At 36.7% G+C, this 27,026-nt stretch overlaps 1 protein-coding gene across 1 annotated transcript in view; it reads left to right on the plus strand.

The window, feature by feature from the left end:
• The window catches only part of WDR64 (WD repeat domain 64), a 151,201-nt gene that overhangs the window by 65,924 nt on the left and 58,251 nt on the right, over nucleotides 1–27,026 (plus strand). Inside the window, exons 11-15 of the mRNA XM_068541664.1 lie at nucleotides 7,064–7,190; nucleotides 10,086–10,234; nucleotides 12,627–12,750; nucleotides 15,200–15,375; nucleotides 22,574–22,750. Coding sequence (XP_068397765.1) covers nucleotides 7,064–7,190; nucleotides 10,086–10,234; nucleotides 12,627–12,750; nucleotides 15,200–15,375; nucleotides 22,574–22,750 — 753 coding nt within the window. The remainder of the gene's footprint in view (nucleotides 1–7,063; nucleotides 7,191–10,085; nucleotides 10,235–12,626; nucleotides 12,751–15,199; nucleotides 15,376–22,573; nucleotides 22,751–27,026) is intronic.

The raw sequence follows: 27,026 nt of genomic DNA on the forward strand, positions 1-27,026 counted from the left end.
CCAGTCTACTAGATCTTGAGGTAATAAAAAAACTGAAGGAATTAAGAAAGGCTATCAATAGAAATGCAGATCACTGTAAAAAAGAACTAGAAACTATAAAGAAGAGTCAATTAAAATTAGAAAATTCATTTGCCAAGATGAAAGCTTAAGTAAAAAGCAGTAAGTATCAAACTGAATAATGCAGAAGAATGAGTAAGTGATCTGGAAGCTAGAATAACAGAAATCGCCCAATCAGAACATCAGAGAGAAAGACAAATGAAAAAAGTGAAAGCAACATACAAGACCTATAGGATAATATCAAGCACGCCAAACTACACATAATAGGAATCCCACAAGGAGAAGAAAAAGTAAAGGGGATCAGAACTATATTTGAATAAATTATGGCTTAAAACTTCCCAAACATAAAGAAAGTAACAGATATCCAGGTACAGGAAGCACAGAGAGTTCCAAACAAGATGAACCCAAACAGACCTACTCCAGGACATATCATAAATAAAATGAAAAACTCTAAAGAGAGGATTCTAAAGGCAGCAAGAGAAAAACAAAGAGTCAGTTACAAGGTAATCCCCATAAGACTATCAGCTGATTTCCCTACAGAAACATTGTAGGCCAGAAGGGAGTGTCAGGATATATTCAAAGTCCTGAGAGGGAGAAAACTGCAACCTAGGATACTCTACCTAGCAAGATTATAACTTAGTATAGAAAGAGAGATAAAGAATCTCTCAGAAAAGCAAAAACTAAAAGAATACAGCCATACTAAACCTATCCTAAAAGAAATATTGAAAGGTCTTCTCTAAACAGAAAAGAAGCAAGAATCTATAGGAAAGGGAAAATCACAAAAGGATTGAAGATCACTTAAATAAGCCAATATATAGATTAAAAAACAATTTTAGAAAATCTGTGAAAGTGATTATAACTACAATGAACAGCAAAAGGGTAAACATGAAGATGTAAAACAGGACATCAAAATTACAGAACATGGGGTAAGGGAGTAAGAAAATGTAGATCTTTTAGAATGTGTTTGAGCATATATGACTACCAGTCTAAAGCAAGCAGATACAGTTATGAGTTAACATACTTGAAAACCAGGCTTACCACGAATCAAAAGCATACACAAACACCAAAAAGAAAGGAACTCTAGCGTAATACAAAAGAAAACCATCCAACCACAAAAGGAAAAACAAAAAGAAGAAAGGAACAAAGAAGAAATACAAAATCAACTGGAAGACAAGCTTAAAATGGCAATAAATACATATTTATTAATAATTACTTTAAATGTCAGTGGACTAAATGCTCTGATCAAAAGACATATAGAGACAGACTGGATAATAAAACAATAACCTACAATGTGCTCCCTACAAGAGACCCACTTGTGTGAAAGACACATATAGATTGAAAATGAAGGGATGCAAAAACATACTTCATGCAAATGGAAATGACAAGAAAGTGGCATAGCAATACTCATATCAGACAAAATAGATTTTAAAACAAAGGCCATAAGCCATCATTAAAAGTCTACAAACAACAAATGCTGGAGAGAGTGTGGAGAAAAGGGAACCTGCCTACACTGTTGGTGGAATGTAAATTCGTGCAGCCACTATGGAGATCAGTATGGAGGTTCCTCAGAAAACTAAAAATAGAGTTGCCATACGATCCAGGAATCCCACTCCTGGGCACATATCTGGACAAAACTCTAATTTGAAAAGCTACATGCACCCCTATGTTCATAGCAGCACTATTTACAATAGCCAAGCCATGGAATAAACCTAAGTGTCCATCAACAGGTGAATGGATAAAGATGTGGTATATATATATACTTTCTTTCTTCTTCACTTTCTTCTTTTTGTTTTGCCTTTTGTGGTTGGATGGTTTTCTTTTGTATTATGCTTGAGTTCCTTTCTCTTTTATATATATATATATATATATATATATATATACACACACACACATATATATAATGGAATATTACTTAGCCGTAAAAAACAATGAAATAATGCCATTTGCAGCAACATGGGTGGACCTAGAGATTATCATAGTAAGTGAAGTAAGTCAGAAAAAGACAAATACAGTATGATATCACATGTAGAATCTAAAATATGACAAAAATGAACTTATCTATGAAACAGAAACAGAATCACAGAGATAGAGAAGAGACTTGTGGTTGCCAAGGGGAAGTGGGGTGGGGGAGGGCTGGATTAGGAGTTTTGGACTAGCAGATGCAAAATATTATATATAGGATGGATAAACGACAAGGTCCTATGTATAGCACAGGGAATTATATTCAATATCCTGTAATAAACCATAATGGAAAAGAATATATATATATATATATATATATATACACACATCACTTTGCTGTACACCAGAAACTAACACAACATTGTAAATCAATTATACTCCAATTTTTTAAAAAAGCCATAGAGAAAACAAAGAAACATCAATGCAAGAAGAGGATATCACACTCATTAACATATATGTACCCAGTATAGGAGCACCTGAATCAAATTACCCATGACCTTTTTCACAGAACTAGAACAAATAATCCTAAAATTTATATGAAACCACAAAAGACCCAAAACTGCCAAAGCAAACCTGAGGAAAAAACAAAGGTGGAGGCATAACACTTCCAGACTTCAGGCAATACTATAAAATTATAGTAATCAAAACAATGTGGTATTGGCACAAAAACAGATACATAGATTAATGGAACAGAATAGAGAGCCCAGAAATAAACCCACACACCTACAGTCAATTAATCTTTGACAAAGGAGCCAAGATTATACAATGGAGAAAAGACAGTCTCTTCAGCAAGTGGTGCTGGGAAAGTTGGACAGCTGCATGTAAATCAATGAAGTTAGAACACACCTTCACACCATGCACAAAAATACACTCAAAATGGCTTAAAGACTTAAACATAAGACATGACACCATAAAACTTCTAGAAGAGAGCATAGATAAAACATTCTTTGACGTAATTGTAGCAATATTTTCTTAGGTCAGTCTCCCAAGGCAAGAGAAGTAAAAGCAAAAACAAAAAAGTGGGACCTAATCAAGCTTATAAGTTTTTGCACAGCAAAGGAAGCTAAAAACAAAATGAAAAGACAGTGTACAGACTGGGAGAAAATATTTGTAAATGATGCGATTGACAAGGGCTTAGTATCTAAAATATACAAACAGCTCATACAACTCAATATTAAGAAAGCAAAGAACCCAGTCAAAAAATGGGCAGAAGACCTAAATAGAAATTTCTCCAGTGAAGACATACAGATGGCCAATAGGCACATGAAAAGATGCTCAACATCACCTATTATTAGAGAAATGCAAATCAAAACTACAATGAAGTACCACCTCACACCAGTCAGAATGGCCATCATCAAAAAATCTATAAACAGTAAATGCTGGAGAGGGTATGGAGAAAAGGGAACCCTCCTAAACTGTTGGTGGGAATGTAAATTGGTGCAGCCACTATGAAAAACAGTACGGAGGTTCCTTAAAAAACTAGAAACAGAATTACCATGATCCAGCACTCCCATTCCTGGGCATATATCCAGCAAAGACAAAAACTCTAATTTGAAAAGATACATGCACCACAGTGTTCATAGCAGCACTATTTACAGTAGCCAAGACATGGAAGCAACCTAAATGTCCATCGACAGAGGAGTGGATAGAGAAGATGTGGTACATATATACAATGGAATATTACTCAGCCATAAAAAAGAATGAAATAATGCCATTTGCGGCAACATGGGTGGACCTAGAGACTGTCGTACTAAGAGAAGTAAGTCAGTCAGAGAAAGACAAATATCATATGATATTGCTTATATGTGGAACCTAAAAAAATGATACAAATGAACTCATTTACAAAATAGAATGGAGTCACAGATGTAGAAAACAAACTTACAGTCACCAGGGGGGGAACGGGGGGAGGAGGGATAAATTGGGAGATTGGGACTGACATATACACACTACTATATATGAAACAGATAACTTATAAGGACCTACTGTATAGCAGAGGGAACTCTACTTAATACTCTGTAATGGTCTATATGGGAAAAGAATCTAAAAAAAGAGTGGATGTGTGTATATGTATAGCTGATTCACTTTTAAAAAAGGGGGAAAACCCTAAAATAAAGCCTTTTAAACAGGAAGAAATCTTTTTTAACTCTTAAGTTCATAAAGGTATCCTCTAAAATTTTCTAAAAATTATAGTTTCTTCTTAATATTTAGGGGCATGTGTCTGTATGTGTGTGTGTGCATGTGTGTGTGTGTGTGTGCCTATATGCTAGTTCCTCCACATCTGCAACCATCTTTCACATAGCCCCTTGGGCCCCAGTCTAGAAATAGGTCTAGTCCCTGAGCCAGAGGTTGCCTTGGTTTAGTTTCTGGTCAGAAGGCAGCATCCCTGCCTTTCACTGATCTTACAACTTTCTATAAACTATACTTCCAGATGAAAATAGAGCACAGCCTATTGCTTCTCAGTCTCCTTTTCCTGAACTGGGAGACCTGCTCTAGGTGCTGCCATGGAGTAGTAAGAGTGCTTTTGGTCCTGTCCTGCAGGAGCTGCTCCCCGATGCCACTGTCTGTTCCAGACAAGTGCCCAGGCTGTGGCTGGAGCCCACTCATTGCTTTATATGCCTCTTTTAGTTGGATCTTTAGAGATTATATATCTTGCTTTGAAGCCTTGCTATTTCTTTTTGCTTTCTCTTTTTATATTTTCTCTACTATTTCTTTGTGTTTGGAGAAGAAATGGCACATTGAGGCATAAATTTATTGCAGTATTCCGACCTGAACTCTAACTATTTAATTCTCTTTATGAAAGATTTAAAGAAAGAGTACAGTTAGCTAGATAGAGAAGGGTGTTGAGAGGAAATAGTAGATGATAGGAAGAATATGTGTGAAGGCACATAGACAATAAAGAGAAAGAGGTTTTGGAAATTGGAAGCAGTTGGTATGACAGTAACTAAGACAGCCTATGGGGAGAGGGCAGCAGAAAAACCTAGAGGAGAGATGCAGCATAATGAGTCTTTGTGCCTTCTGCCAGCCCAATAATCACCACTTCCCTAAAAACCCACAAAAGACCTAAAGAACTGAAGAAAAGAGAAATATGATAAAGAAAATAGAATCACTCCATAGAGTGATTTGAAACATCACAAGTTTCAAAACATATTCATACCTATTCATTGAGGTGGAGAGTATTGGTGTTTTATGTCCATTCTAGAAACAAGAAAACCAAGGCTTAAGGAATTTAAATGATGGGCTAGAACTGAAACCCAAAACCTCTTTTGCTTCATCCCTTGTTCTTTCCTCCAACCACAATTCTCAGCATATACAATTACAGTAAAAAGACTGCCAACCATGAAGTATCTCAGCCAAAACAATAGAATCAAAAACAGTTAGGGACTTCCCTGGTGGTGCAGTGGTTAAGAATCTGCCTGCCAATGCAGGGAACACATGTTCGAGCCCTGGTCCGGGAAGATCCCACATGCCATGGAGCAATTAAGCCCGTCCGCCACAACTACTGAGCCTGTGCTCTAGAGCTCGCGAGCCACAACTACTGGGCCCGTGAGCCACAACTACTGAAGCCTGCACACCTAGAGCCCATGCTCCACAACAAGAGAAGCCACCGCACTGCAACGAAGAGTAGCCCCCGCTCGCCGCAACTAGGGAAAGCCCATGCACAGCAACAAAGACCCAATGCAGCCATAAATAAATAAAACAATTAGAACAGAGATAAATTTCTTTGTCTCTCCTTGATTCCACTTTTAGATTTTTCCCCTACTTGTCTCTCTGAACCTAATTCATAAATAGACTCTGAACTTAAATTTATAGAGTCCATTACACTTGTTTACTCTGTGATGCAAACACTGATAAATTTCAATATTCTAGCTACTCTCCAAACTTGCATTTTTATGAGAACAAAAGAAGTAACTCCCAATTTTACATGTTCTGAGTAATAGTGGCCTACAGAGTGTATACATGTGAGCCAAAGCTCCTAATCACATGACTTCGACATTTTTATGCTCCTACATATAAGGACCAACCTGCCTTCACAATAGTGAAGTTTCTAATTTAATTAACCAAATTCTAAGTGTCTCAAATAAGAAGTCAGTATCTCTGTTAACAAAACTACTTATCAAAGTTTTATATGTAGTTCTATAAAATTATCACTCATTTATTCAACAAATATTCCAATGTAATAAGTAATATATAGTAATAGGTAATATATATATAATGACTATTATAATATAAAAATATTATTTAATGCTGATGCATGCTAGGAAACGTAACCCTTGATCAAATCACACTTTTTTCCCTGAAATCAATCACACTAACTTTCTAAAAAAAAAAAAAACACAATAATGAAGAATACTAATTTCAAGTGACAAAGAGTAAACTTGACCAAGTTTTGTTGAATTTGTACTTTATTGTTCTTTCTATTATACCAACACAAGTTCTATCTGAGTAATGACATAGTTCTGTTTCCTTCCTCAAAGGAGAGCTCTAATAAACTATTTCCCTATACTCTTCCTATATCTACACCATCCCTAAAAACTGCTTTCTGTAATTCTTACATCCCTAGACAGGAAGAGGGGAGGGTTCTTCGAAACCGCATTTAGTAAGATGTTCTCATCTTCTTAAGTCATGGAAGAGCAATTTGAAACCCTCCACCAAAACTATGCCTTCTCTCTATTTTCTAATCCACAGTGTAAAGAGAAATATGGCTTCAGTTCAACTGTTAGTCATGGCCAGTCCTTTATTATGCCTCCAAATTCTTAAAGGATAATAAGTACTATGTCTTTCTCCTCTCTTCTATAAGGATAGAAAAATCTAGTCCCTATAGGCAAACTTTTAGTCACTGCTTTTATTTTCTTCTGATATTAATGAATAACAATTGAATCAAGAACCAAATTAAAGTTTAGCAAATGAGTGCTCATCATGTAAATCATAATTTCCTACAAGTTTTTAAGATCATATTGTAGACTCTAAAAATGGTTCACCTAAATAGCTTTGAGTAGGGAAAGTAAAGTGGAAAAATGGTGATCAGTGTTCTTTATACCTCCAGGTTTTCAGGGTGTGGGATATACAGACTCTTTCACTATTACAAGTCTTCCATGATAGCCAGGGAGGACCAGGAGACATGCAGATTTACTCTATGGTATTTGATTCCAATCATGGCATGCTTGTTACAGGTAAGTGCACCCAATTAATGGCAAACAAAACTCATATGTTGATTTTTTACCTTTTTTAAACTAGCACTTTATCACTGACTAGAAGAGAAACAAAACTAGATGGGAAATTTATAAACTGTGATTCCTCACAATCGGTAACTGAATTCAATCCTGTTCCTTCCTATCTTTCTATAGCTTGGTGAATGAGGTCTTGAACCTAGGATTCAAGGTGGTGGGGTTAAGCAGAGAAGTGGGATGTAAGCTGCTGCTACACATAGAGCAAATCCAGCTCTGTCTTGACTATCGGGAGCAGGAATATGATCCATCTTAGAGTGGCTGCACCAGCATGCTGAGTCAGTGCCCCTTTTCTTCAATTTGGCCCCATGCACTCTGGTACTGAGACAGTTACTTGGTGAAAAGTGTGTTGACCCTCCCACTTCTAGACAAAGAACAGTGGAGAGAGAGGATAGAGTCCTGAATGACAGAGCCCCCAGCACTGATGCCAAAAGATTTGTTGTCCCCTTTTCCTGCTGCCCCTTAGAAAGGTGCTGACTAAAGAGACAAAAGACCCTGTTAGGGGACCCTGCAGAAGAAGCTTTAGAAGAAATGAACAGTATTAACAATACTTATTCTTTCTGGAATATCAACCCAGAATGCATTTCCTAAGCATTTTTCCACTGACTACCTGCTCTGAGTTCCTGTGAGATTAATTAGGGCAGAGAAATGATTGGTGATATCTCTGCTGGTAGAGAATATAATTATTTTTTAACTTTTGGGTTTTTTTCTGGATTAGAAGTGAAATAGCACTTCGTGCTTGATAGATAATTTTCCACCTTGTAAAACAAAACTTAATTCTAGTTGTAAGCACCCCTCCTCTATACCACCTCCTCTAAAAATAACATAAAAATGACTACAAGCAAATTTTCTCTTAGTGCCCCAAACTGCATGTTTGATTGCTGGGCTCAGCATCTTCATCCCATTTATCATCAGAGTAACTAAAGACCCAAGTATCAAGGCAAAAACAAAAACACAAAAAACAATCAGAAAATCAAAGATGCATCCCAATATTATGTAATTCTGATAGTATTCTGCTTACAAAAACATAGAGCTTTGTGTGTTGCTTAATCACTAAAATTGCATACATTGACTGCAACCATAAACTTGACATCAGAATTGCATGAAGCTTATCCCTCAGATTTTAATTTGTGCTTTCATTCAAATGAAGCAACCATAGGAATCTTCTAAACCCCAATGACAGCAACACCACATTGTAGAATATGTTGTTGTAACTGTCACCATTGTTGTTGCTATTGTTACTCTATTAAGACAACTACGATTTGATTAGTTCTTCCACAAAATGTTTTCATGGACTTTATTTCACTTGATCTGCACAACCACCACTTGAGGTAGGAATTAATATTTATCTTATTTTATAAATGACAAAACTGAATATTAAATATTTCAACTGACTAGTAGAAGGACACTAGTTGAAACATAGAGCTGGGATTCAGTCCCAAAGCTTCTGACTCCTGGATCCACTTTCTTTCTCTGTACCGCACTGTTTCCATAGTAGTTGTGTATCTAGCCAAACGTGTAGAGCAGGGGTCCCCTACCCCTGGGCCACGGACTGGTACCAGTACCGGTCCATGGTCTGTTAGGAACCGGGCCACACAGCAGGAGGTGAGTGGTGGGCGAGTGAGCAAAACTTCATCTGTATTTACAGCTGCTCCCCATCGCTCACCTTACCTCCTGAGCTCCACCTCCTGTCAGATCAGCCGCGACATTAGATTCTCATAGGAGTGCGAACCCTACTGTCAACTGTGCATGTGAGGGATCTAGGTTGTGCACTTCTTATGAGAATCTAATGCCTGATGATCTGAGATGGAGCTGAGGCAGTGATGCTAGCACTGGGGAGCGGCTGCAAATACAGATTATCATTAGCAGAGAGGTTTGACTGCACAGAGACCATAATAAATCAGTTGCTTGCAGACTCATATCAAAACCCTATCAGTGAGTGGCAAGTGAAAACCAGCTCCGGGCTCCCACTGATTCTGTATTACGGTGAGTGTTATAATTATTTCATTATATATTACAAGGTAATAATAATAGAAATAAAGTGCACAATAAATGTAATACACTTGAATCATCCCAAAACCATCCTCCCCTCCCCAGTCCATGGAAAAATTGTCTTCCACAAAACTGGTCCCTGGTGCCAAAAAGGTTGGGGACTGCTGATGTAGAGCATTACCACTTGTTCATAAGCATAATATCTAGCTTTGTTGTCAGTTTGGATAAAGTCAGTTACAGTCAGTGTAATGTCAAAGAACCTATGAAGGAGCACCATGTGTTGTTTGATTACCTGGTTACCACACCCCTCTCATATTTCCATCCAGAGGTATTTGAATTGAGAACTACTACCAGAAGAGCCACCTCCATTCCTCTTTACACATGAGTAGACTTTATCTTAAAATTTAAACACTTTAAGAAAGTTTATTATCTCCTGCTGAAAATTTTGCTGCAGTTGAGATTTCTTTGGAGAGACTAGAGAAAACCAATACGAAGGGTCAGCCTTTGGTAGCTTAATCTCCACTTCACTAAGTAGACTATAAAAAATAGGAAAATAGTGGTCACTGAAAAAAAGATATCAAGGAAGCCCAAATGCCCTACACTTGAATATTAATGAAGCCCAAAATGAATACTTTTCTCTGGCTGAATCATGTTTGTTTTATTTGTCAAAAATGTTTTTGAATAAATGAATGTATTTTCACCTCATTAGGTTTCCTAGGCATTAATAATCTCACTGATATTAATAATCTCACTGATCAGCTATTTGTAAATGCAACTGGTTGAATAAAATCCTTTGTGATTCAAATCTTCTAATATTGGGTATTTATGAGATTCTTATTTCTGTTCCAGGATCTAGTGTTATGGACATGTATCCTTTGACTAGGATGATACAAGATGCGAAGCAGGTTCCTCACACCCATGAACGAGAGATCAATGTCATGCTTTACAACAAATATTTTCACCAAGTACTTACCATCTGCTCTGAGTCCATAATTAAGGTGAGTACATATTGACTCTTCAGGAAGAAAAAGCCAAAGAAGATAGAATTTTCTCTTCTTATAGGTAAGTCTTTAAGTGACTAAATAAAGGTAATGGCACATATGATGGAACCCTACATTAGAGCTATTTTTAAGCTTTCATGAACACATGAAAAGCAAGCATTTTTATCCAGCTCGTACTGCTTGCTATTAAGCTTACACACTCAATTAAAAAATGAAGCTAGTCCTTACTATCAAAATAGGAATTTTAAGGGAAATATATCAAGGAGAAAAAACTAGTGTGTGTATGTGTGTGTGTGTGTAAACTTTTTAAGCTGAGCTACGGGAAAGAGAATGTTAAGAAGGAAGGGGGAAGAAATGTATAGATGTTTCCTATAACCCCTATAGGTGCAGGACATGGAACCTTATGGTGCCTTAAATCTATGATCTTGTTTAATCCTCGTACTAGTTCTCTGTGGACAGATAAAGAGTTCCATTTTAAAGATGTGGAAATTAGGACTCAGAGATCAAGGCAACTTGCCCAAGTTCATATAACTAGTAAGCATTGTGGCTGGGATATGAACCCAGGTTTGCCTGAGGTGAATACCCAAGTCCTTTCCTCTGCAATCCTCAGGCCATGTCATTAATGTGTTCCCTAGAGGCCAGAGTACTTGACCATCCTAACTGTATCTGTAATTATGACCACTGAAGTCATCTAGCAGTGATGGCTGGAGGTGTTCTCTTCCAGTGTTTATCCTTTTATTTCATGCATGCTCTCCAAAAGGAGACACAGGGAGCAGGAGAAAGCATTCCTCTGGAGACTCCTCAAATCCCCTCTCAATTTTGACCTTCTGTGCTTATCCGCTCGAGAGTTTCTCAGGCCAAAATCTCCTAAGTTCATTTAATTATCAGTTATTTCTGATAATGCCTACAGAACAAGTAGAGGGAAACTAAAACTAAAACCTGTCTGTTTTCATAAAATACTGACCTCTTAAGGAGAAAATGTCTTCCCTGCAAGGGGAGAAGGGGAAAGGAAGGCATCTAGATGAGTTTTCATACCTGATTGGTTGGTGAGGGATCATACTTCAGGCCAGGAAATGGGTGGCCTCTGAGACCCCTTCATGCAGTGGCCCTCATTCTTCATTCTCCCTTCAGGACCTCATCTATACTCAGGGGCGCACAAAGGTTAAGAGCATGGGCTTAAGGTCCAGACTGGCTTCTTTCAGATCTTGGCTCTGCCACAGCTCAGTTGGGGGCCCTTTGTTATCTGGTCTCCAGACTACTTATTACATCAGCTACTCCTTCTCCCACTCGCCCTCTTTCACTCCCGGTGCAACAACTGACTTTCAGTTCCCTGGAGCAACAGTGCACCTTCCCATCTCTGGCCCTGTGTTTACACTGCCCCTGTCCCCAAATATCTTGAGTTCAAACTGTGTTGCCAGTTCAATTTTATTGTTTACTGACAGTCTAATATACACCTGACAATGGCAGATCCATGAAAAGGGAAAGATTCAGACTGAAAGACTGCAAGTCTAAAGCTTCTACTGCATTTCCAAAGAGACAGTGATGAGCCTTGATGTGTTTCTAGATTTTCTGATTATACCCAGCCTAATTACACATACAGCCTTCTCTGAAGTCTCAGCCTCCCTCGCCCTCCCTTCCCCTTTTCTCTCTGTTAAGAGCTGGGCACATGTCCCTAGTCAGAACACTCCTTGGAAAGGTCAGTGAGCCCTTTCCTCATGATTCTCTCAGATTTCATGCTGTTAACCACAGATTCTGTCCTGTGACCCCTAGCTAATTTGAATGAGTGTCAATAAAGAGTAAAATAGTTAGCTAGTGGGAAGCAGCAGCATAGCACAGGGAGATCAGCTCAGTGCCTTGCGATGACCTAGAGACATAGGATAAGGAGGGTGGGAGGGAGGCTCAAGAGGGAGGGGATATGGGGATATATATATGCATATGTCTGATTTCACTTTGTTGTACAACAGAAACTAACACAGTATTGTGAAGCAATTATACTCCTATAAAGATCTATTAAAAAAAAGAATAAATTCAATTTGATTTCTTTGTCTGCTGAACTCGTAACTGTTACATTTCTATCTTGCTGCTAAACTTGCTTTGTGCTTACAGTAGCAATTGACTACTTCCTGGACAGACAGGGGCTGCCTGGAATAGTTGCTGCTTGTTTCAGCCCACCTACATACGTTACAGACACACTCCGGGGTAGCACAGTAACTATTAGACAGCACTACATCTTTTAGACCTTTCTTTGACCAAACCAACACTCATGGCAGAATGTTGGGAGAGGTGTTAGATGTGCATTGTACCAATTTTGAGGCTATTTTGAATACTGTAAAATTGATGAAAACCGAAGGGCTTATGGATTATTTGATTATTTTGTTCTTTCCTGTAGGTATGGGAACTCGAAACTGGCCTCCAAATGTACCAGATTTTAGACCTTCATGGCTTCAATGTTGAACTGACTTCTGCAGCTATTGACGAAAGTGGATTTCTTTTTGCTACAGGAGCATATAATGGTCAGACTAATATCCAGAGTATAGCCTCCCTGCTTTAGTGTCCTGAGAATTTGTTCTAGGATCTCATTACAAGTTGTTTGGGTTAGAAAGGAAGCATGAATCAGGCTGGAATATGTAAACGTGCCAGTGAGAGTGCTGTGCCTGACTGAACAGTGATAGGCCCTTCTCTAACTGGCATTAATGTCCTGATACTGGACAGGACAATACAATAATACGATATTATCATTCAAAATAATCAATACCTTACGTTACACTTATATAGTTGCTTTTCAGTTTGCAAAGTCTTTCATATATACCATCTCATTCTGTTTTGACTGAGACTTATCTGTGTTGCACTGATTCATTCTGTCCTTTTAATTTTGGGTACCATCAGCTAAGAGACAGACATTCTATTTAGTACTTCTGATAATATTTTTACTGACAATATGGGACCAGACAAAATATCCATCCAACTTTGCCAAATCACATCTAGAATTCTATACTGGACTTGCTTATAAGTCTAAGCTGCTTAAGGGCATGTGTCATGTCACACTTGAGAGGATGTCATGTTCCAGTTGTGCTGTGTCATTTACTGTTCATGCTGTGGGGAACTGCATAGAACTTGCTAGAACCAGAGAACTATAGCCTGCCTCTCTTTTCACCTTACCTTGTTCTGAACTCCCATGAAAGAACTGCTTTATCTAGACAATATGATCATCTGCATCACTACTCAGAATATACTTCTTCTAGGTATATATTTACTAAATAAATTCTTGCTTGTAAGCCAATGGATGGACTGACTGAATATCTTGATGTGAAAGTCTGAGTTTTTAAAGTGTAAGCAGATAACAGTACACATGAAATAAAATCATGAATGCTGAGTTGGTGGGGTGTGAATAAATGCAACTGCTTTTCATGTAGGAGAGTTCTTAAGAAAGCAGTCTTAACCGCTCTGTAAGCACATCCTGCATACATATGAAAATTAGAAATTCTGAGCAATGCACATGACCATTGCCCAGCATAAGCATTAAGAAATTTGTATAAATGACTGAGATACTATTATTTTCATGCAAGCAAGTCATATTTCACTTTGTTAGTGCTAGTGACAGTTTGTCCTCCTCAGAAGTACATGTTAATTGTCAAAGACTCTGGGTCTAGGACACCCTGAGGAAAAGGATTCTCTAGATCCCAAAGCAACTCTACCCACAAGCCAGCAGTCCTCTCTCATTTTCACCCACCCATCACCTGGGAAGAGCTGAGCAGTATCCTCCCTGCTTTCTGCCCCACTAAATCTTATTGTCAAAGTCCTAAGTCAGCAGGAAATCTGGGCCATGAGACTGTGGTCCACATACCCAGGAATAAGTGAGAGCATGATCACTTCTTTTACTTGTTTATAAGACTTCCTACAAGACCATAAATTCCTTGAGGGCAGGAACTATGCTCACTTTTCATCCCCTGCTCCTACCACCATGCTGTGTATACAGGGAGAATTTAATTAATGTTTAAAGATGTTTTTAGTGAAAAAAAATAATGAGGGGGTTGTGAGTATTGCTGATGGAGGGAACCTAGTATAAAGGAAGGAAAACAGCACAGTGAGAACATTCTGGATGTCCAGCAGGATTAGAACTGGAAGATAAGAAGCAGGAGGAGGGGGCTGAGGTTAGGGTTAAGGAAGGGGAGGAAAAGTACTGTGAAGGGCAGTACACTAGATTTTAACCCTGAGGTCACTATAAAAACCCATGTTAGAAGATAATTATCAGTGTACACTGAGTAATGACGTAGAAATAGGCATTCAACAAGTATGCTATCATCTCACCTGGTCTCTTCATCAGGGTCTCCTAAATGAATGAAGTTAACTATAAAGAAAGTATGATTTCAAATGTAAGAAGAAACATGACACCCTTTCTGCATTTCCTTCTTATGTAACAAAAAAACAACTCAAAGCCTGATTGTTTCCTACCTGCTGGCATTCTTTTAAACCTTTTGTTACCAGTAGGAGATAGTCCTAAAATATGTTAGCACCTTAGGAAATGACACTATTGGAGTGATTTTTTACTATTAATAATCATTGTGACATGATATTAGATAGATAGATAGATAGATAGATTGATGATAGATACTGAAGAGTACTTAGCAAACTGGAAAGCATTGGGAGAATAAAGGCAGAAAAGACCCACTTAAGACAGAAAGCTCAGACAGGAGAGTCTGAGAATTTCAAAGAAAACAGTCACAAATTTCAAGACATTGCCTGGTCCTGTTTATTCTTTATCAGCCTGTGACAAATTCAGGCATACAGAAATATATTTGGTACACAGCAATGCTAGAGAGACTCATATATCAGTCTCAGTAGGAAATAAACCTAGGATAAACTGTTGCAGAAAGCTTTCAATTAGATCAATTTTCTCTGAGATAAAAGTCATTCTTTCTATACATTATTTTTGCCTATACAGTCTTTTCTCTGTGTGTTCAGGAACAGTTAAAATCTGGGACTTTGGCAGTGGGCAAGAGATGAAAGTGTTACCAGAAGGGAAAGACTGGAAGGAGGAAGAGCACTGGCTGCAACGCCTGATTTTCCTGAAAGCTCAGGAAAAACACCAGTACTTGATCCTCGCTTTGGAGCGCAGTGGGAAGATCAAAATGATCCAGGTTTGCAATCCCATTTTTATATACTCCATATGCTCTTCTTGGGAAAATCAACTGAGTGTGCATCATCCCCATTTAAATCCTCTCTTGCCAGCCAGCTGAGGATCGTATTTCTCCACCATCCTTCCTAGGATGTTCCTAATTAACATTACCCAGGTCCAAGCAAAGAACAAAAAAGAATAGCTGCTCAGCCATTGCATCCTGCCCATCCAGTGTTTGCTGAAGGGATTAGCTGGGATACTCTGGAATGGATATCAAAAAGATTAAATTTACATACAGCTGCCACCTCTGACATGGTTTACACCCTCATTTGGGGATAATTCACTGGCAGAGCTGCTTCCCAGCAGACTCTGTGAAAGGGAGAAATGATTCCTCTCTGAACCTTATAACCCATAATGCATTCAGGGATGCTCAAGTCACTTTTTCAGTTTGTCACCAAAATTGCTTTGTTTACTTTATAGTTAATAGTTTTTTGCTGAATTGACAAAATAAAGCAATAGTTTAAATATCATCTAAACATAGACACATTCCTTCAGAAACCAGAACTTGCAGGTAGCATTATTCCTGAAAACTGGGGCATGTAGTTAGCACTTGTGGGTTTTCAGCCTGTGAAGAAAGAACCTAAAAAGTGACACAAAGCAAGGGGGTCATTAGGAAAATGTAACTTTGGCCCCAAATAAAGTTTTGGCTAGAGATGGCATTAGTCTTTCTTATAGCTTACCATTTGTTCAACGGATGGCCTTTGACTGGAATTCTTATTCTTTATTTCCCATTTTCTTACCATCTGGTCCTGACACACACATGCACACCCTCGGCCCCAGCTCATGCAGTGTCATTCGTGTTGGCAACTTTGCTTTTATCACAGCTTGGTCTACCAACCTACTTTCTCTTTAGAGAGATGAAATAAAACCAAACTCATCTCCACCCACTTAGCCCTCAGAACCTTTAATTGCTGAAATGATTAAAAAATAAATAAAGAAGTAATAAATAAAACAAGCTCACTTACTCCCTAAAAAAAATGGCACTGTAGAAAGGAACTTCTTAGTAATATAGTCTAAAATGTGACAGTGTATTAATTTCCCTGTTTCAAATTAGTGCAATTGACCATCAAGATACCCTTCCTAACAGACAATGTCTGTTGTTATAAACACTCCTTTTTAAAAACTGCAAAAAGTAGCATGGTGCTGTTCTCACATCGAAATTGCTTTTAGTCCTATTGTAGCATTTTTCACTTTATTTTGATTTTCCATGTCTCCAGAATTCCATAGATTGAACTTGATGAGGACTGAAAACCCCTCAGTGTGTGATTTTGGGACCCAAAACCCCTTGATAGTGTGATTTTGGGACCCAAAATCACACTATCAAGATGAGGGTGAACCAGAAAGAAAAAAGCCAGCCTCCTAGGGGCAATGCAGGAAAGACTGCCCTCACACTGAGCCAAGCAGGGAACAAGGGAGAAGAGTAGGAAAACAAAACAAGATGAGACAAACGCTGTCCCTGAGAAACTGACCACAGGTAGGATCTCATATGCATTTTCAACCTAGATTGCTGCCTAGATTTGCAATACTTAGGTGGTCAAGGAAATCTTAACTATGAACTTGGTTTACGGTGATCCAATACTGGTAGTTCCACCAGGCACCTGGCAGAAACAAGCACAAATTCATTCTGGAGGAAGACAACTTCATCTCAGACTATAGCTAACATAATTAAGCTCACAAGGAAACAGGACAACCAAGTTTGGGCACAGAGAGTGACAGAACAACAACAAAAAAATTCATATACAGCAGAAATGGCATAGCAGATATTTGTGGCAAGAATATACTTTTCAATAAATCGTTTTGGAGCAACTAGACATCCACAGGGAGAGAAAAAAAGAACTCTAACTTTCATGATCTCATCTAAGACTATTTCTTGTGGATTAATGACTTCAAGACATTAATTGAAAAACAAAACAATATGGTTTTTAGCAGATAATTAAGGGGATTGTCTTTATGAACTCAGGATAAAGAAATATCTTAAATGATATTTAAAAATCACTAGTTATTAAGGAAAAGATTAATTTATTTGAATTAATTAATAACATTTCTCCATCAATAGTCACCATAATGAGAGCAAAAAGACAAGAGTAGAATTATAGAAAATATTTGCAACTTGATTAGTATCCAAAGTTCTTAGATAATAAGTAAGATAAACAGTTCAATAGAAAAATGAAAAAAGATAGGCACTTCATAAAGTAGAAAACACAAAAGGCCAATAAACATATGAAAAGCCGCTAAACTTTATTAGTAAATTCAAGTTAGAATTAGAATAGATATAATACCCCCAATAGACTGATTTTAAAAAGTAAGTCTGATAATACTGAGTTTTAGCAAGACTGTGGAACAATGTGACTACTCATTCACTGCTAATGTTGGTGTAAATCAGCACCAACTCTTGGGAAATATTTTGGCATTCTTGAGTTACAGGACCTTTTATTCAGCCTATATGTAACTTCACCATCTTGAAGTGACAGTGTTACCAATGAGCAGTACAAAGCTGCTCTGAGTCTTCTTCCTTTGTAAGCAACTTATTCTTTCTCTCTGCAAATTTGTAAGATGTTATCTTTGTCTTGACGTTTAAAGTCTATGCCTATGTGTATATCTTTTCTCATCAATTCCACAGGAGACTTTCAATCTGAAGTCCTAGGTATTTCTTCCAGCTCAGGGGATTGTTTTGTATTATTATTTGTGTATAGGTGTCTCTTTGGCATCTGTTTCTTTTTCTAATTCAGGAACCCATACTATTTGCATATTAGGTCTTCTGAATCTGTCCTCCAAATCTCTTATATTTTCCTCTGTGTTTTTGCTTCATTTTAGTTTTGCTAACTGCTTTGAAATATTTTCTCTACTGCTAGGCTATTAGTTCAAGTCTCAGACAGGTGCTGATTCTCCTTCAGCTCATCAACCAAATTCTTAAATTTGAAGATCACGTTGTGTTGGTTTTTGTTTCTGTTTTGAACTCCCTTAAGTACTGTTCAGTTTTGCTCAAGTTATCATACTTCCCAGCAGTTCTAGTTAGTCTGGGATCTGTTCTGCATGTTTTGTCTGTTCTTCTCTCTAGATTCTAGGCCTACTGAACTACATTTCTTTTTCTGCTCACTGGGGTTTGGTTACTAGAAAATTGCAAGATGTGATAATCCCAAAGGGTGGGATGTACAGCCATGGTGTTCTTGAGGGCTGGGGTTTAGCAGTCCCCACAACAGTCCCCTGTCGAGGCACTGGCAGTAAGCTTTTCTGCTGCCCATTCTCTTCTCACTCTCCTAATTTCTAAAGTACAGCAGGCTTAGTCCACCTGTTCAGCTACTCCTCTACTTCTTTGGAAGAAAGGGAAACTAGGCATAAGCCATGCCACACATTGCCCCCTCCACACACACCTCTGGGGATTTAAGCATATTTGCAGATGAACCACCATGCTTAAATCCCATCCTAGGAGTCTCCCCCTGAATAAGGGTTCCCAGGCTTTTATTCAGCCCAGGGGGGAACAGGCCCATGATAACTTTCTTTCCCCAAACTCTAAACCCCATTTCTCTGCTTGTCCCCAGAAACTGTTGAGGGCAGGAAGGTTGTTCTTCCTGATGCTGAAGCTGGGAGTAGAGTGGAGAAAAGATGAACAAAAACTCTATCTTCCAAGATTCTCAGCTGCATTAAACAAACAAACAAACAAAAGAAAAAATTCTTCAGGGATCACATTCAGTTATTCAGGAAGCCTTGCTAATGCATTATGAACTAAAGTGGAGTCCCCATAAGTTTTACGTACTTCTTTTTAATGTCTTCAAACCAGTTTTTAATAGTTTAAAATGTCATGTCTCTCTTGCACTTATATTCTTAGTTTTCTTTTCTCAAGTCTCAGAAAAATGCTTGTGCAGTTGCCTGATCTCTTTCCAAATCACCACTGTACTAGTTTTTCTGGGCAAGGTCCTTTAGTCATGTAATGGGAGGGCAGATTTTAAATTGACTGATCCACTGATAAAACTTCATAGTCCACAGAGAAGAAAACAGTATAGATTTTTATATCTCAGTTTTAAGAGGATAAAATTGTATTCTGAGTACACAAAAATTTTGGTAAATTTGGAATAAATTTGCCCCAAAACCCTTTTTGACAAAACCATAGGTTGATTAGAAATTACTGTTCTAATATTATGAACAAAGCACTATGGGAGTTCAGAGATTTTTATTAACCCCCCCGAACAGTTCAAATTCTAAAACCCCACTTATTTCTTTTTATTTGCTCTTCCTTCCTATCCACATTACTTTGTGTGTCTACTCATATAGCCCTATTTGTGAGTCCCTTAAAGCAAAAGACCTTTCTTTGTGAAGCAGTTAGCATAATACATGCCCTTAGCATTATGTGAACTGCTGTTTTTCTGGAGCACCAATTCCTAAAGGCCTATCTGCCAATACCTATCTGAGATAAGAAGTTTCACCAGAGATGAAATGAAGAAAATAAGAATAATTTTTCATAAACCTAATTTTACTTTAAAAATTGTAAGATTTTATCTTTTTTACTTTTTTGTATTAAAATAGCTTTTCATTTCATAAAATGATGATAATAGAGTTTTCTCTCTCCTTTTCCCTCATGTCCTTTCCTAGTAAAATTAAATGTTAGTAACTCTAAATCAATCTTTTAAAATATTTTTAAAATTTAGCACTCTATGAATTCAGAAAGTCTGATAGCCACCTTCCTAAGTGGTTCAGTTGACACCAGCTAAACTTATTAAAACCACTGTAGTCAATTCATCCCATCAAGGGGGCTCATGACCCTAACTAAGCTATTACTCAGTATATCAATATCAAATCACTATTTGGATATTGCTGAGATTCCTTCTACTCCCACAATGGGGCAAATGCTAACCAAAGAATCAACTAGTATGTGGGAGTACCACTGGCGCATACGTTTGAATTAACATAGATATGAGATAACAGAGATATTAGATCTACACCTAGAATCATAAAGTTTTTTAAAAAATGGAAGGACTTTTATTCATTAACTAAGGAAAATAAGGCCCCATAAGGATATACACTTTGCCCAAGGTTTCACTAGAACTAAGACTAGAAACACATTGTCATCATGCCTAGACTCATATTCTCCCCACTTTACCACAGCTGCTTTTCAACCAAGGAAGATCCCTGCTCTGCTCACAAAATAACCAATCCTCAAAAATTGGCCTTTATTCCCATATAAAAATTGAAAATTTAAAGCTAAGAGCATCTCATGAATAACAACAAATTAGAAAACAGAATAAATAAATACAACAGCAAACAAAAATCTAAGGTACCTAAAATAAATCTAACAATAACATACAAGATTTTTGTGTGTGTGGGGAATCTTAAAGGACATAGAAACACCCTGAATAAATGGAGATACACCATATTCATGGATGGGATATCACAAAGATATCTTTACTACAGTAAAATTAAAAACAAACATTTGCCTTAAAAAACAAAGTAGAAGGACAAGTCACAGACTGAGAAAAGACCACTGCACCCCAGGTAACTGAGAAAAGATTAGGAACCAGAATACCGAAAGAAGTGCCACAAATCCAAAAGAAAAAGAAACAGCCCAACAGAAAAATGGACAAAGGACAGATAAGAAAGCTGGATGGCTCACAAATACATGAAAAAAAAAAGTTCAACTTACTAAATTAGAAAAATGTGGGCTTCCCTGGTGGCGCAGTGGTTGAGAATCTACCTGCTAATGCAGGGGACACGGGTTCGAGCCCTGGTCTGGGAAGATCCCACATGCCGCGGAGCAACTGGGCCTGTGAGCCACAACTACCGAGCCTGCGCATCTGGAGCCTGCGCTCCACAACAAGAGAGGTCACGATAGTGAGAGGCCCACACACCGTGATGAAGAGTGGCCCCCACTTGCCGCAACTAAAGAAAGCCCTCGCACAGAAACGAAGACCCAACACAGCCATAAATAATAAATAAATAAATAAATAAATAAGGGAAAAAGATGGTTCAAAAAAATTAATTAAAAAAATTAGAAAAATGTGATTAATGTAATTAATAAATTTTAAAATTAATTTTTAAATGTCCTATTTTAAACCTATCAGTCAAAAATAATTACTTAAAAATCAAGTAAAATGAAGTTTTGGCAAGAATGTGAAGAAAGGAGAGCTTTTATTTACTCCTGGTGAAAGTGGAAATGGATGCTACCTTGAAGAGCCACTTGGCAATACCTACTGAAGTTGATGGTGTGCATATCTTACAACTTGGTAATTCTACACCAGGCACATGCTCAAGAAAATATGGTACCTGTCCATAAAAAAATGCAGTGAAAAATTGGCAACAACCTGAACACTCATCAGTAGGAGAATGGATAAGTAAATTGTAGTATATTCATACAATACTATAAAGCAGTTAAAAATAAATGAACTAGAGCTCCATGTAATAACTTGTATAAATCTCAAAAATATAATATTAAGTGAAACAAGCAAGTTGAAGCAGAATCCATACAGTTTGATAACATTTATAAAAAGTTAGAAGCCTGGGAGCAATATCATGTAACATATATATTGGGTTGGCCAGAAAGATGTAAAGATGTTAAGATGCTACAGGGGCTTCTCTGGTTGCGCAGTGGTTAAGAATCTGCCTGCCAATGCAGGGGACACGGGTTCGAGCCCTGGTCTGGGAAGATCCCACATGCCGCGGGGCAACTAAGCCCATGCGCCAAAACTACTGAGCCTGCGCGTCTAGAGCCTGTGCTCCACAACAAGAGAAGCAAGGACAACGAGAAGCCCGCGCACCGCGATGAAGAGTAGCCCCCGCTCGCCGCAACTAGAGAAAGCCTGCGCACAGAAACGAAGACCCAACACAGCCAAAAATAAATAAATTAATTAATTTAAAGAAAAAATGCTACAGAAAAACCCGAACGAACTTTTTGGCCAACCCAATATATATGACTAAAACCTGAATATGGGGTGTGTTTGTGTGTGTGTATAAACTTTCATGACTAAAACCATATTCAGGTTACTCGCTACCTCTGGAGAGTAAAGAAGAAAGAGGAATTATATTAGGGAGGGATAGATGGTGCCTAAGATATGATAAAGCTGAGTGGTGGGTATATCATTGTTTGCTCTATTTTTCTCTGTATCTTTAAAACAGCTCAAAATAAAACAGTTAATTGAATTTTTCATGTACTCACTGGATTTCTTTTAAAGGGTAAGGAAGATAATATTTACCTTGCGGTGATATGGGAGCTGCCTGATGTTGTGCCTGTCCTACAAAATGGGAATCGTATTGTGCATCTAAGGATGTCTGCTAAAGATAGGAGTATGGCTATTCCTTTCCCAGATGTGGAGTTGATAGTGGAGAAAAACTTTTCTCAACATGTTGATGTAAGTTTTTTTCTTGATTTGTTTTCCTTTTTATTATGAAAATTTACAAACATATATAAAAGTAGAGAAAATAATACAATGAACTTTTATGTATTATCACCCAGCTTCAAAATTATCTATGCATGGCCGAACTTATTTCTCGTTATTCCTACCACTTTCCCACGACCACTGTCAATGGATGGATTATTCTGAAGCAAATCCCAGACATTGTGTAATTTCATCCCTAAATATTTCAGTATGTATCTCTAAATGGTAATGACTCAAAACCAAAACAAAACAATGGTACCATTATTTTCTAAAATAATTTACAAGAAGTCTTTAATATAATCACATCACATTTTTCAGTTTTCCCAGATTTTATCATACATATGTATTTCTTACAGTTTGTTTCAGCCAGAATGTAATCAAGGCGCATTTGTTGCATTTGGTTGATAAGTCTCTTCAGTCTCTTTTAATCTATAATTATCTTTCCATATCTCTTTTTTTTCCCTTGCAAATTATTTCTTGAAGATACTGGACAATTGGTGCCTGGTTTCTCATTTTCCAGATTTTGCTGATTGCACCCTTGTGGTGAATTTTAAAAGTTCTTCTTTACTTCCTTTAACCTGGTAGTTATATCTGGTGCATGCAGCTTTGATTAAAAAAAAAAATAAGACTCTATAGTACATGGAGGTCACTACAGTACATGATGTCATGTACTTCCATCAAAATTCACATTATACTGTTCTCTTTTTTTTGAGCAGTCATTGATGACCACTACCTAGGTTTATTATTTCATTCAGAGTTGCCATCTTAATATTCTGATTCATTTATTAGCTGGAATGTGTCTTTAAAGAAAAACTGTTATCACCGGTTTGCAGGGCAGAAATAGAGATACAGATGTAGAGAACAAACGTATGGACACTAAAGGGGAAAAGTGTGGGGGGATGGTGGTGGTGGGATGAATTGGGAGATTGGGATTTGACATATATACACTAATATGTGTAAAATGGATAATTAATAAGAACCTGCTGTATAAAAAAATAAATAAAATAAAATTCAAAAATTCAAAAAAGAAAAAAGAAAAACTATTATCAACTATTTGGTTACACTGAGGTACGGTTCAGATAGGAAATCAAAGTAACTGATTGATTCTTTCCTTACATTTATCAGTTTTCAAAATAAGAAATTTGGTTCCTCAGCATCCTCCAAAAAAGTGGTCAGTGGATTTTATTTGTTTAGTATCATTATCAAATCATAAATTTAAATATTCTTGATTTGTTTCAGTCTATTGCATTATTAATTAATTCTCAAATCATCCCATCTCAAGCTAGTTGGACACTTTTCAGGCTTCTGAGTTCTTTTGACATGACTCTAGTAGTTCTGGATAGCTTCCGGGTGTGATAAGTTTCCAGGCTTATTTTGTTAATTTCTTGTTCCAGATCTAGAATCCACCATTTTACCAAGAAATCCTAGTTCTTTTAGTGAGATTAATCATTAAAATAGTATTAAGAAACTACAAACTGAGTTTTAGAGATGCTTATTGTCACTAGATTGATCCTTGTTTTTAGAACTTTTCAATGGACAGAGCTAGGAAAAACATTTAAGAGAAAATACATCTTTAGCTTGTACTGATATTCCCATTCAGATTTAAAATAACATGGCATTACTGATTTTATTTTTGTTATCTTTTTCTCTCACAGAAAATCTCTGTTTCTAATGACATTAACATAATTACTTACTTGCTTTATCCTATTATTTATATAATGTATCTTATATAATATATAGGGTTTTATGTCATATTATATTGTATCATAGTACATTATATTATAGTAGGTTAGATTATAGTTTTGGAAAAAAATAAAATAACTAGAAATATGATAGCTGAAACAATTATCTTATTTTCTTTGTAGTTTCTGTCCTTAGGGTACATATCTCTTGGAATACGCAATCAAATTACTATGCTTTAAAATTACTTGAAATAATTTTTTGTGCCACCAACTCTATACACAACAAAGTTTATTGCATTTTTAATGTATTGCTTTTTAAAAATTTAATTGTCTAATTATTATGCAAAACATTTAAATAGATTTTAAATCAGATCTTCAAAACAAGATTTATTCTAACTTGCATTCCTGTCCCTTCTATTCTTTTCTTAATGAATAGTTAACCTTTTGTTTTTAAGTTTTTGATTTATGCTTCCAATGTTGTTTTGTAAAAATATAATCTAATACTTATCCTTATGTGTATCCCCTCACCCCTTCTTAAGCAAGTGTTAAGATACTGTACATATTCTTATATTCCTTGCTTACTTTATTTAATAATATACTCTGGAGATCATTATAAACAGTATATAGAAATGTTCATCTTTTTAAAATTAAGGTAAAATACACATAACATAAAATTTACCATATTAACCATTTTTAGTTATAGAGTTCAGTGGTATTAAGTACATTCATACTGTGTGCAACCCTCATCACCCAGAGAACTCTTTTCATCTTGCAAAACCAAAACTCTATACCCATTAAACAATAACTCCCCATTCCCCCCTCCTCCAGCCCCTGACATCCACTATTCTACATTCTGTCTCTATGGCTCTGACTACCCTAGGTACCACATGTAAGTGGAATTATACCATATTTGTCCTTTTGTGACTGGTTTGTTTCACTTAGCATAATGTCCTCAAGGTTCATTTATGTTGGAGCATATGTCAGAATGTTCTTCCTTTTTAAGCCTAAATAATATTCCATTGTATGTATATACCACATATTATTTATCAATTCACCCATTTGTGGACATTTAGGTTGCTTCCACATTTTGGCTACTGCAGGTATGAACATGGTTGTACACATATTTCATCTTTCTTTTTGAAAGCTCTATGTTACTTCAGTTAGTTGGATGTACCATAGTTTGTTCAACTAGTCCCCTATGAGTTAACATTTGGGTAGTTTCCAATTTTTTTCCAGTTATAAATAGTGCTGTAACAAATAGCCTTATACATACATCATTTCAAATTTTTGAATCTTTAAAATAGATTCCTGGAAGAGATATTGCTGCATCAAAAAGTAAATGCCAAATTCTCCCCTACATCAGCTACACAATTTTATATTCCCACTAACAACGTATGCGAGTGCCTATTTCCCCACAGCTTCACCAAGAGTGTACAGTATCAAACTTTTAGATTTGTTCAAATATCATAGGTGGAAATTGTAACTTGGTATGTTTTATTTTCCTTTTCTATTGTAATGAATAAGTGGAGCATATTTTTATGTATATGCATCACTTGTCTATTCTTTGTCTATTTTTCTATCTAGGTTGATCTTTTCCAATGTTTTAAAAAGCTCTTTATATATTAGGAATATAAGAATACACACACACGTGTATAAATAATTAGGAATATGCATTAGGAATATTAGTCCTTTGTGATAGAAGTTCCAAATATTTTTTCCCAGTTTCTTATTTGTGTTTTCATTTTGTGTATGGTCATTTTTGCCATGGCAATTCTAACTTCTGAGCAGCTAGGTGTAGATGAGGTTCAACAGTTTATCAGAAACTACTCTTGGATATAATCACAAATATTCTTCAGGCTCCACTCAGGGAATCCAATAGTATTTCATGTTCTCATCTATCTAAAAATAGCTAGGTGTTTTAACTTCTCCAAGATTTTGATAAAAAGGGTAAGTTTGGGGTCATATCAAGAGGTCACAAAATTGTTGTTCACTTTTTCTGGCTAATTATTATTTCACCATTTTTACATTATAAAATCTTAACTAGATTTTCCAATGTCAGTTAATAAAATTTCAGTTTTTTGTTTTTACAGTTTTTTTTTTAAGCTCCCTATCTTGCTCTGGTGACATCACTTGGTTAATTTTTTTCTTGCTGCTCTAATTTTTGTTTTAAAAATCTGAATAAGGAAAATATATCATCAGACTATTTTTTTTACAGGATATTCTCTGAATTTCAAAATTGTAAGTAGACTGAAAGGAACCAATCTTGTATGCCACACAGATGGAATACAAGTCCTTAACAGTAGATCCTCAGAGTCACAGAACCAGAGCCCTTAACCTGGGATCCTTGGATAATCTGTTCATAGGTGGACTTCCAGGGATCTAAAAAGCCTCTGCAATTATATACAAAACTTCTCTTCTGAAGAGGGCATGGTTCATAAGTTTTTCTTTCTCAACATTTTATTATGAAAAATTTCAAAAATATAGAACAGTTGACAGTGTTACTCTCCACTTAAAATTTACTCTTAACATTTTGCAATATTTGCCTAATTGCACATGTATTCATATAT

Source organism: Eschrichtius robustus, chromosome 3, assembly GCF_028021215.1.
Source record: "Eschrichtius robustus isolate mEscRob2 chromosome 3, mEscRob2.pri, whole genome shotgun sequence".
Lineage (NCBI taxonomy): Eukaryota > Metazoa > Chordata > Mammalia > Artiodactyla > Eschrichtiidae > Eschrichtius > Eschrichtius robustus.